Raw genomic sequence first — 12,744 nt, forward strand, 5'->3', positions numbered from 1 at the left:
GTTCCATTTTCACCTGGATTTGATTTGCACACTATAATAGGCCTCCACTCACCTGCTCTGTGCCTACTTCGGCGTGAAATGAGAGCCACTAGAAATCGTGGGTGAATGTCATCTACACAGGTAGACTCCTGAGGGGGGGTCTCTGGGCTGCTTTTTTCATCATCAGATGATTCATTATAATTAACCACAAGTTCTTCAATCTGCACAAAACCTTGGATAATGGGAATAATCCAAAAGTCCACATCCGGTGTCTGAAAATAATATGAACATCATGTTGTTTCTATTCTGTACAGCACTGCTACTTCCTTAAACCCTAACAGTAGCTATCACATACTTGTCAGCTTATTAGAAGCAGAAACCTTCCATCCTTTAACCATATCTTCTGCTTATTGGAGAACATATTTTCTGTTTATTGGAGAACATTAAGGAATGGAGGAAGAGGAGTGAAGGGAAAGTCTCTCCTTTACTTTTATGGTGGTCACTGAAAAGGAGCTGCCTGAGAGGGACCACAGCATAGAAGCCAGACTGCAGAGTGCACATCCAAGCTCTACCACTCACTCCCTCACTGAGGTGAATCACTTAACCATACCATGCCTCTCGATGTCCTGCTTCGTGAAAGAAGAAAAACTACCTCATAAGGTTGTTGTGAAGATGAAACACATAAAATCTAAAAGGATTTATTAGCACAGTGCCTGCCTTATAGTAAAGATTTAACAAATGTAGCTATTATGTATTTTTGTTGGCCTAGAAAAAAACAAAGCTTAAAGGTCGATTTTCAATTCCCAACTGTATTAAGCCTTTAATAAAATACAACCAACTCTGATCACTTTATTATGAAATACAGAGGCCTATTCTATTTCCTACTTTAGGAAAAAATCTTGGATTTTCCAGGCTAAAATCCAAATAGTAAGTGAACCATCCCCCTCACCGCCAAAAAAAAAATCATCTCCACAAATATCTTACTTTAAAAAACCATCCAACATAATCAGGAGAGAAGTAATTAAAGTCAGAGATTTCCCCTTCTGTGTCTCTCAGATTAGGAATACTCAGATTTCTCAACTGACTACACGCAGAGACAGTACAGGATGAAAAGAGCTCTTAGTCCCCCTTCCCCCCTGTCTCTGCAGTTCTATCTAGCCTTAATCTCAGTATTAACTTCAAATCCACCTCTTCTTCCACAACCATATACCCCAGGTCCTAGTTCATGGTTTTATCCTATGGAGCCTGCAGAGAGGATCTTAGTAAGATGGTTAGAGTTGAAAACAGTGAAGGCTTTATCTGCATTCATTATTCTTATCATCATTCTCATCTTCATATTTTTGTTCTAGCAATAACTGTAAGACTCTTGAAAGAAACAAAAATGTATAGTGCCAAATGCTACCTTTACAGTAAGTCATCAGTTTTAAATGGTATTGCTAAGTGCCTGACAAAAACTCTACAAAACATAGTAGAGCTCAAGACATCAGCAAACAGAACAAATACTCATTATAAGCACCCTTATTTTTCCTCCCCTGTCATTGAGATTTGGTGGTCATGGTTTGATCAGCATCATTAAGAGGTGAGAACATTTTCATGCCTCATTCTCAGGAGCATGTTAGATACTTAGTTTTAGACACCACTAGATAAAGAAGTCAAAATGGGGGTGAGGGGCAGGGTGCAGCTCAAGTGGTAGAGGGCATGTTTAGCATGCATGAGATCCTAGGCTTAATCTCTAGCACCTCCTCTAAAAATAAATAAGTAAACCTAATTACCTATCCCCACCAAAAAAAGTCAAAATCATTTATACTAACCACCAACAAGGAGAAACACAAAGGAAAAAAGTTTCAACTTTCTGAAAGGTTAAGAAAAGATAATTTGTGACTTTATTCAGCTTCTTGCTCAATTTGTGTCCAAAACAGTAACTGGTACATAGCCAGCTTTCCATAAGTATTGGTTGATTGACTGAATAAATGAATTGTCCTTAGACAGTCACAATTCTCCGACATACAGGGCAGAGTAAAGGGGGAAGGTAAATATTAAACTAGAAGGAACTTCAAGCAATAATCTCATCATATTCCTTGTCTTCTCTGATTTAAATACTGGCAGTACTGGAATGTTCTTAGAGATCTGTCTGCACCAATTTCTAGATGAGGAAACAGGACAGTTAAATGACTGATATCATTAAAGGAAAACTGGGCTTCAACATTTCCAATGGGTACAAACAAAATATCTCTTTTACAGGAACTCTTATGGACATTAGTTCCACAGCCTTAAATTAGGACTATCCTATGAGAAGCTGCTAAAAACATAGGCCTGTGGCCAAACTGTCGAATTGTGAAATACCTTAAAACAGTGACTTGGTTTTCCCTAGCTAAATGATTCCCATTCTATAGGGGAAAACATTAATGTAACATTTTAATTTTATTTTAGTACTATTTAAAAATATTTGCTTAACAACTACAACTAGCTTAGAATATTTTAGCAACAACTACTCACACCAATCTCAGTGAGATCCTGTATCATGTATTTATTCCAAAAAAATCGGTCATCAACCTGGAAAAGACAGAATAAACAGTTCAGAAACATGTTGTTTTAGTTTTCCTACAGAAGCCAAACAGGTCCATAAATTGTTCTGGGGGCAAACCCTGCTCTGAGCTATGAGAGGTACCTTTTGCCAGAGGGGACGGCAATCCCTCTCCCCAGCGCTTTGCCTCTGCACTGAATTGGTCAGGTCATAGGTCAAGCTATAGTAAAAGGATTCCGAGTCCATGAACATCTTCAGCAACTCTTCAAGTAATCTTCTCTCTAACTTCTCCTTTTCCTTACTTTCCTTAACCTGTAAGAAATGAATCTACTGTTACTGCAGGAATTAAATGGAAAGCATTATGTGGATAATACACAACTCCTTAGGAGAAAAATGAAAATTATCCCAAGGACATGCAGAGACAGTGCTTTAATATAACAAGTAGTTGGAAAATAAGTTTACTAGTAGAAAAATCACTCCTTAATTTAAAACTAATCAAAGGTGAATTCAAGCCCATATCAACTAAACTCTTACTTTCTTTTTATTAGGAGCAGACACATTGGATTTAATATGCGTAAAGGTCTTCAGTAGAAACTTTGAGTCATCAGGAGATGGTATAATCTTCTCTGGCTTGTTAATTCCAAAATGATGCTTCTTACAGAGCTAAATAATTAGGAAGAGAAAGAGAATTCATTATGAGTAATATCTCGTTAAACATTCGAGTATGAGTGCAGAATCGCCGCTAATGCTCATGCACTGTGGGTAAAACCTCACGAGCAGGCAAAATAATCAAGTAGACAATTGATACTAGAAAACAGAGCTGAGGTTTCAAGGATTAAAAAGCTACAGTAGAGGATTAGCAAAGAATACAGGGCAGGATATATTTAGGATTTCGGGGTAGAAACTTCAGGTTAGAACCGTAATTATAATAAGTTCTTATCTAATATAATTGAAGAATAAAATGCTCTGGCTGAGGTTTATTAGTGCTTTAAAAATTAGCATCTAAGATTTAAAATACTGCAAAATATACATCTGCTGTTTTAGGCACACTTCTTTACAATAATCTGTGCTAAACATTCATGCTAGTTAATTGCATGTTTTGAGTGAGAAGATGTCAACAGTCTGCTCTATGGGGAATCTAAAAAGCTGGGCATTTCCACCACTTTCTCTCCTAGCCTCACACATACTAATGAAATCAGAATAAAAACATACTCTCTGGGTTCAGAGATTAAATTTGAAGAAGCAGTAAGTAGGGGCTGCAGGAAATGTGTATTGTAGTCCAACTGACAAAGGTGAGGAAGAGGACAAGAATGTGTTAAGAGGATCTAGAGATGACTATCTGGTTAGAGGCAAGCATTTTACACATAATTTCGTGTGGCTCAACACACAAGAATTCTATTGACCATGTGCAGGCTAATCTCATTGTTCAATACACTGGTTTTATTGCTACGCTAAGGGGTAGATTCCTGTTAAGAGCTAACAATTACTAAGTGCTTATTACTAGTAGTGTTTTACTTACAAAGTAACTATTACCAGATGATAAACCAGATGAAAAATTTTAGTGAGAACAAATGCTAGTTCAAGCTTTGACTATAATTCTTTTTTTAAAAAAAAGAAGGGGGCCCTTTCTATTTTATCAAATTCAGAAGTAGACAATTTTGTCAATTATACTTCAGTAAAGCTGGGGAAAAAACTGGAAGTGAAGACTGATAATTGGACTAGGCAATCAAATGTAATGCAATCTTAATGATTTTATGCCTTTTCAAAGTTATGGCTATCACTCTGTTCACATGGGTTTCACAGCACAATTACAACTTTACATTGCCCCAGCCCTACTAGTGAAGACAAGGGAACTAAAGGTGAAGTGAAAAAGATTTACAGTCATCCTGCCAAGACTAAGCTAACTTAATTTGCCTTCCAATAAGCAAAACTAACCAGATTTGAGATGAAGGGAAGGAGAAAGAACCAAGCATGTGGACACTACTCCAGCAATTCTCTCCTCTCCCCTCTTTCTGCCAGATCATTCCCACCAACACAGAAACACTGATCTTTCCTCTAGCACCTTCACTTACATACTTCCTCCGCCAGCTAGGGTCCTAGGTCTTTGTACTCCTCACTGCCTCCAAACCCTCTCCGCCCGTTCTCCCCCTAGCCCGCTCCAACTTGGCTTTGGCCCCCACCACTCCACCTAAACCTATCTTCAGCGTGAACAATGACCTCCACTTCACTAAATGCAGTGGTGGATTCTTCGTCCTTATCTTAACCACTCAGTAGCATTTGACACAGTTCATCTCTCCCCCATCCTTTCTGATACACTGTCTTACTTGGCTTCCACTGGTCACTGTGTACCTTTTTTACTGGTTCCTTCCCAACCATTTGACTTCTTAATGTCTTGACACCTCAGGGTTCAGTCCTTGACCCCTTTCTCTATCTTCATTCACTCCCTCAAAGATGCCATCCAGTCTCACAGCTTCAAATACTATCTACATGCCAAATTTCTCTCCCAGCTGTGTATTTCCAGCCCCACTCCTTCCCAAAATTCTAGACTCAGAAATCTCAACATTTCCACTTGGATTTCCATCAAGCACGTCACACTCAACATGTGCAGAACTAGACCCTCATCCTCCCTTCACTGCCTTCATCTCCTATGCCTTTCCTCCCCTTGCTTACTCCACTCCACCCACATCGGCCTCTTCACATGTCGGGACTACTTCTACCCCAGGACCTTTGTTCTAGCTGTTCTCTCTGCCCAGATACCCTATCCCCAGGTACCTTACCATGACCTCCACCCTTCAGCACTTCACCCACCACCCTTACTATGCTCAACTTTTATTTCCCATAGCATTTATTGCTTTCCAACATACAACAGAGCATAATTATGTTGATGTTTATCACTTGGCCCCCTCCACTATAATGTAAATTCTAAAATGGCAGAAATCTTTTACTGACACACAAATCTCCAGGGTCTTAGAAGTACTTGTTATAGGAGGTCTCAAAAAAAATACTTGTTAAGCAAATGAATGGGTTCTGACGCTACAAATGTAAGTGGTAACCTCCAGATTCACACATGGGGCATAAAAGTACTCCTGGGAAACCATCACTCCCCTTCTTCCATGAATACACCTCACACACCCTCACCTACGTTAGCGTACAGTCACTGGGGCAGTAGAGAAGCTCTCGTTAGTTCCCTGCTGCTGCTTCTGCTTGTAGCACCGAGCAATTGTTGGTTAGCGATTTTTCATATAGAATGTTAATAATTATCGTCATATTCATAATGCTTTTTTAAAAAAACTAAAAACATGCCTCAAACCTCGTTATAGATTGTTGCAATTTTAATATTCAAAACAGGATATTATGCATTTGTCAGACACAGTTATTCCTTAAGAACATTCAAGCCAGCAAAAATTTCCCCTAGGAATCTATCAAAGATGATTCTAAATACCCAGCTATTGGAAAGCAATCTTGGAGCAGCACGTCGAGTCTGCACCCACACTCTCCTGACTCTCAGGATGGGGGTCGTTTTTCTCTGTAGGGCTAGTTTCCTGCTGTGTCTCCTCTAGGATCAGGACCTTGCCCCATCATTCATCTCCTCTCTCCTCTGTTCCAACCTCTCTCTCCCTAACAGCCCCTTTCCTACCACCTTTTAACACTGTCCAAGTTTACCAGAATTTTTTTAAAAATCCATTCCTCAAACCCAGATCTCCTCTGTGAGTTAGCAGGGTACAGTGTCACAGTCACTGTAACTGTGAGGACTACAGTCTGACTGGGGTAGGTCAACGAGTGAAGGCCCAGTGAAACTGCTCAGGCAGAGTGAAACAGGGATCCCCTCACTCTGAAAAGGACAAACCTTCTATCTGTCTAAGAATGTGACACTAATGATTACACCCTGTTGTCTCTTCCTCTGGTCCCTTGATACCTGTCTCTCTGGGTTCTTCCCCAACCTCTGACTGTTCCTTTTCTGTCTTCTTTGCTGGCATTCCTATCTCTAAACATGATAGTGGTTCCCAGTGTTCTGTCCTTAGCTCTCTTCCCATCCTTAATGCTCTGCCTAGAAAATTTCAGCCTCTTTCCTCATTTTAACTACTACTATGTTTAACGTCATATTTCTAACTCCACTCTTTTGCTCTGAGCTCATGACCCAAAAATATAACATCTCCCCACTACTGACACACTAGTCCCTCAAATTCAGCATCTCCAAAACTGACCTGTCTGTTTCCCAAATCTTGCTCCTTCTCTGGTACATGCGCTCTCAGGCAATGATTACAATACCCACCCAATCACTTAAGAAACCTTGGAGGCATCTTCCATTATTCTCCTTGCTAAAGTCTCTCCTATCAACCCAACTACATCATGCTGATTTTTATTGTATTAATTCAGATCCTTATCTTTTGCCCAGACCAGTGTTTCTCAGGGAGATTCTACTGGCTTAACAGACAGGAAAATTATTTTATGCACAATTATCCCACTTAGAGCAGACAACCTAATAGCCTCCTTCCATGAACTGGAGAATCCCACTCCAGCATCAGGCTTAACACACTGAACACGGCTCCAGGCCCCCATCTCCAACGTAGCCCTTTGTGTTCCCTTCACTGTGCAGGGGCCAAATCTCCACCTGCCACTGCCTGCTTCTGGATCCAGAATCCAGGAGGCCTATGGCCTCAGTTTGACCCACAATCCCATTTATGGTGATAAGATGCTGCTTCTGTCTAGGCCTGGCAATGACTTGTTTGTTTTTCTTTTGCTTTCTCTTTGTACCTCTATCCTCTTTTCTGGGCTTGGAACAGAGCTGATGCAGGCCTAACATCCCTTAACTACCTAATCAACAGCTCTAAAAAAAAAAACAAAAAAACCCTCTGAAATCTGTTTTTAAAAGTTTGTTACAAGTCCATTTACTGATAAAATAAACCCTGAACTGATAATGAAGTGATTTATAGTCATCGTTTACCTTCTTTAGCATGAATATTCACGATTCTTTAAGAAGTATGAACGTGTTGTATTGAGGGTAACGTCCCAGACTCACTGGGCATATATAGAATACGTGGAATAACCTTCTGAAAATTCCCCAAAACCGGAGTTCTAAAACAAATATGGCCCCAAAGTTTCCAAATAAGGATTGTGATCTGGATCTGTGAGCAAAGCACAAATTCACTACAACATCTTATCTAGAAATCTCTGTCTCTTAAAACTGATTTTTCTAAATAGAAATTTAAAATTACTTTAAACATAAACATTTTCAAGTAATATTTTAGAATCTTCCATATACACAGTTAACTTTAAAAAAAAAAAAAAAAGAAAGAAAGCACAGACCACTACCTTTTTAAAAGGTAAATTTAAAATCAGTCCTACCAAAAAACAGGGATGGAGAAAATTACTTCTTAGGCTCGATCCCTTCCAGTCCTAAAATGCTTTGTTTAGACAGAGCTCTTGGGATTAGAACATTGTGTCGACAGTGGGATCATCTTCCCTTTTCCAGAAGCCCAGCCAGCCCTGTGTAATGTGTGCTTAGGCCCTTATCACACACTGATACACACAGTCTCAAAAAGAAAACCACCACCACAAGCACCATGGTGTTCCCCTGGTTTTTCTACTATTCTAGCAACTTACGTTTCACAACCAAGATTAAAAACTGATGTTGCCACTGTCGTTTAAGGAAAATAAATGATTTTACTTTAAAAGTTGGTATCTATCTATGTCCATCTGGAGCTAAAATTTTAAACAGATGTCTACTGGGAAACCAAATATGGAAAATGATGCAGTTATCTATTAAAGGTAATAAGATACAGCAAATAAGATACACAGACATGAAACATAAGCATATAAAACTTTAAAGGATATTTTTTTCAAAAGAAAGAACATCTACGTTCTCATTTATTTGAACTCCACAGATTCTTCATCCCCTTGTACAGATTTTTTTTTAATGGCACACTGCTTTGAAAAATAGTCTGGCAGTTTCTTAAAAGGTTAAACACAGAGTTACTATATGACCCCACAATTCCTTCCTATGTATGGAATTTCTCTTTCTTCCAAGAGAAACGAAAACAAATGCCCACCAGAAACTTGTACACAGATGTTCACAGCAGTATTATTCATAACAGCCCCAAAGTGAAAACTACCCAAATGTCCATCAACGGAGGAATGGATAAATAAAATGTGGTATATCCATACAAAGGAATAAAAAGGAATTCAGTACTGACACGTTACAACAGCATGAACCTTGAAAACATTGTGCCAAATAAAAGAAGCCAGTCACAAAAGGTCACATATTGTATGATTCCATTTATAAGAAATGTTCAGAATAGGCAAACTTACAGAGACAGAAAGCAGATTAGTGTTTGCCTAGGATTTGCCTGGGGTTTGGAGGGAAATGAGGACTGACTGCTAATGAGCACAGTGTTTTTTTTTTTTAGAATGATAAAAATGTTCCAAAACTGATTGTGGTGATGGTTACAAAACTCTGAATATACTAAAAACCACTGAATTATGTGCTTTAAGTGGGTGAACTGTATAGTATGAGAATTATTTTTAAAACTGGCAAGCAAATAAGCCATATATCAGAACTAAAAAGTCAACCGAGGTAGAAAACTAGAAATTCTATTAATTCCAAACTCAAACAAAAGTGCTTCTGCTCCAGTGACAGAAGACAGCTGAGGCCCTAGAAAGTCTGACAACAGTGACCACACTAAAGAGCCCGAGGGTCCTGCTGGGAAAGAATAAGAGCAGTGGGTATTCAAACCGGTAACACAGACGTCCAAATTACAAAGACATACTAAGAAGACATAAGAACCAGTTATGCTTAAAAAAGTCTTATGAGCATAATACGTGTATGGCCATGAAAAATAATAGGAGTTAAGTAGGAAAAAAATACACAAAGATGCAAAAAGTAAGAACTGTTATGAAAATTTGAAAGTAATTTTGCTCCTCCAAAGAGCTGAGGGCAAATGGAAACAACCATTAAAACTCACCAGAATACTGACAGTGATTATTTCTAAGTAGGGGTATTTTTTTCTCCTCCTCAGTTACAATTTACTGTATAATCAAAAAACAAAACAAAACAAAACAAAACAAAACAAAAAGGAAAAAACCAAAATTATCATGCTTCTAAAAGCGCCTTTTAGATGGAGTTATATGAAATTGAAATAAGGATATCAAAAATTTCAATTAACATGTCAGAAAATAAGCAAGCAGTCGTAATTTTCCACATAGCTGTACTCTGCCCTCCCCCTTATTGTTCACTGTTGTAAAGCCGCATTACCATAAATAGGATTAAAGGAAGGGGAAAAAAGGCTTAAATACAAACTTCTAAAATCATCTTCTTGAGAGAGAAAAGCATGCCAAACTACTCCCTAAAATGGGATCTGGCAAATTTTTTCTTTATAATCACGCTTACCCCTAATTAGTAAGGGTCATTACATATTTCCAATTCTTAACATACTTTTAGTACTCCTGGCAAATGCTGCAGCTCATACCATTTAACAGTGCTGTAAAATTACTCAGCTACGTCACGTGGGGGAATATATCATTTTCACTTTGATTTGCAGATAATCTCTTTCATTTGAGAGTATCAAGAGAGAAAAGGAAAAGTCTTCAGAATACAGACATTTGTAAAGCTCTCATCATATTCACATTTTAAAATTCCACTAAATGTCATTTCCTAATCTTCCCCTCCACCATCCCATTTATACAGTAGTCAGCTACTAATTTCAAATGCTAGATTGGTGGCCACAAAGGGCATCAGGAAAGTCCAGCAAGAGTCCCGACCATCTCTGGATGAGGACAGTTCATTTCACCAGGGTTGGGGTTGCCAGATGCGCAAACTGATGACTGACAGGTGACCAAGGTGCTGGACGAGCTGGTCCCTGATCTAAGTCTAACTATCAGGGTCCTCAGGATTAATACTCAAACCAGAATGCTGCCCAAGGCGTGCTCACCCTCAAGGCAAAGGTTGGTGACAGGAAGCCACATTGACCTTGTCAGCAATCATCCAAAAGACACCAATGACGAGTTTATTGGTTTAGTAAACTGATACAATTTTTGTTAGTCTGGCTGCTCTTTGCTAAATAAAATGCAAACAAAACTGCAAACACCTGCTTTTAATAGGCCCAATGCCACCTAAGTCATCTAAGGATCAGCAATCGTGGGCAGTATTCTATCTCTAGTACCAATTAAAGGACAACATGAAGTTCTCTGATCTTCTTTTGATTCCTGTAACAAATAATAGGAGCCTCCTAGGTTCACTGTAATGTTTCCTAATGCTGAATTGTCAAACTTACAATAAAATGTGAAGCATAAAAATAACTTTTACAGGCACATCCCCATTTTATTGCACTTCACAGATATTGCTTTTTTGCTTTTTTTAAACAAAAAGGTTTGTGGCAACTCTGGTGCCATTTTTTTCAGCAGCATTTGCTCACTTCAGGTCTCTGTCACGTTTTGGTAACTCTCACAAGATTTCAAACTTTTTCATTATTATTATATTTGTTATGGTGATCTGTGATAGGTGATCTTTTAATGTTACTGTAAGATTATGACTCACTGAAAACTCAGATGATGGTTAGCAGTTTTTAGCAATATATTTTTAAAGTATGTACATTATTTTTTTAAGCATATTGCTCTTGCACACTTAACAGACTACAATATACGATGAACATAACTTTTATATGCACTGGGTAATCAAAAAATTCGTGTGACTCATGTTATTGTGATATTTGCTTCACTGTAGTGGTCTGGAACTGAACCCACAGTATCTTTGAGGTATGCCTGTATTTAGTTTTTTAAACAATTTAACCCTGTCCCAAACTTCCTTCCCAAGAACTCAGCCTAGAAAGACACATATTGAGTTATGGGTCAGTGGGCCCTCTGCTGTTCAGGTAACAGGGAGGCAAGCTCAGTTTAGTGATACGGACCGGACGGCCTGAGTCCCTGTCTGGACGTGCCAGCTGTAAAGTAAATCCTCCGCCAAGCCTTCTTTCTTCGCCTGCACAATACGGATTGTAACTGTGCCTACTTTAATACAGTAGTCCAAGGGATTAAATATGATAATCCATTTAACCATGAGGGCCTGCCTGGCACATCACACAGTGATCAAAATAGGTTAGGACTATGGCAGAGTGATGACATCCCTGCAAAGAGTGGTGCCACGTCCCCACACTGATTGCAGAGAGGATACAAATGCTTTCATGGGTTACTTCTACCAGGCGGTGGCAGCTCCTGGTGTGGAGACAAACACTGGCCCTGGGCAATCTCATTATCTTGGCCTTAAGTCACTCTACTTGTGGGCCTGGTTTCCTCTTGGAAAATGAAAAAGTCTCACTAGATCAGTGGTTTTCTTTTTTTAAAAAACAAAAATACTTTGTTTAAAAAAAATTACGAAAAAATATAGCCTTAGAAAAATGTCAAGAAATACAGGTAAAAGAGGATATAGTAAAAGTTAAATCTCACCTTCTTGACTCTCTCCCCTCCCCCAAATCAGCTTTCAAACTGCTGTGCAAAGTCCTAGGGATCCCTACAAGCAGAAGGTGGCTTTCCAGGAGAGGCCAGGCAGGCAGGGCCCCCAAGGAACCCTTCTTCCCCCATCACCACCTCAACCAAAGCAGCTCTAATGTTATGCATCTATTTATATACTGGATTTCACAGATTTTAAAACAAAAGATCCACTACTAAAGTGAAGTTTGAAAATCACAAGATTAAATTACTCTAAAGAGTACTCAGCTCTAAAATCATATGATTCTGGTCTATTAAAGCAAATCCTCATACTTGCTATTAAATCTATACCAAGTTTCCCTAAACTTTCCTGAGACTTCATCTTACCTCTAGTTCAAGATCCTGAGGTTCCATTTCAGAAAGTGATAGCACAGCAATTTTGGTAACTTTACAGACCTCATGGTCTCCTGGAAGTTTGCCCACCAAAGCTTTCTGCCGAATTAAAATAAGCCACCACGGAAGATCTGAAAGAGAAAAGCCATATTTAATGTCTGTTTCTATAAAGTGCTACTGTCCTGGCAAACTGTAGGTGAATAATCTAACAAAATGTGCAAAAGATAGAATCCTTTAAAGCAAAGCGCACAACAAAGATACACAAATGGCCCTTGAATGTATGAAAAGATGTTCAGCGGAGATGTACATTAAACTGTTGCAATACCTGGAGATAATAAAAAAGTATGACAGCACATTTGCTGGCAAGGCTGTGGGAACCAGGTACTCTCATAGTGCTGGTGGGAACACAGATACTACTTTTCTGGAGG

At 38.9% G+C, this 12,744-nt stretch overlaps 1 protein-coding gene across 4 annotated transcripts in view; it reads right to left on the bottom strand.

Annotated features, from left to right (window-relative positions):
• INPP5F (inositol polyphosphate-5-phosphatase F) overlaps positions 1-12,744 on the bottom strand; it is a 77,106-nt gene that overhangs the window by 30,993 nt on the left and 33,369 nt on the right. For 3 of the 4 annotated variants that reach the window (XM_032490776.1, XM_032490775.1, XM_032490777.1), the window contains exons 3-7: positions 12,311-12,447; positions 3,038-3,166; positions 2,648-2,815; positions 2,476-2,532; positions 53-251 (exon numbers count right to left, since the gene is read on the bottom strand). In XM_032490776.1, the coding sequence (XP_032346667.1) occupies positions 53-251; positions 2,476-2,532; positions 2,648-2,815; positions 3,038-3,166; positions 12,311-12,447 (690 nt within the window). Of the gene's footprint in view, positions 1-52; positions 252-2,475; positions 2,533-2,647; positions 2,816-3,037; positions 3,167-12,310; positions 12,448-12,744 lie in introns of those variants that run through there. The other variant, XM_032490778.1, reaches the window with a different exon arrangement.

Source organism: Camelus ferus, chromosome 11, assembly GCF_009834535.1.
Source record: "Camelus ferus isolate YT-003-E chromosome 11, BCGSAC_Cfer_1.0, whole genome shotgun sequence".
NCBI lineage: Eukaryota > Metazoa > Chordata > Mammalia > Artiodactyla > Camelidae > Camelus > Camelus ferus.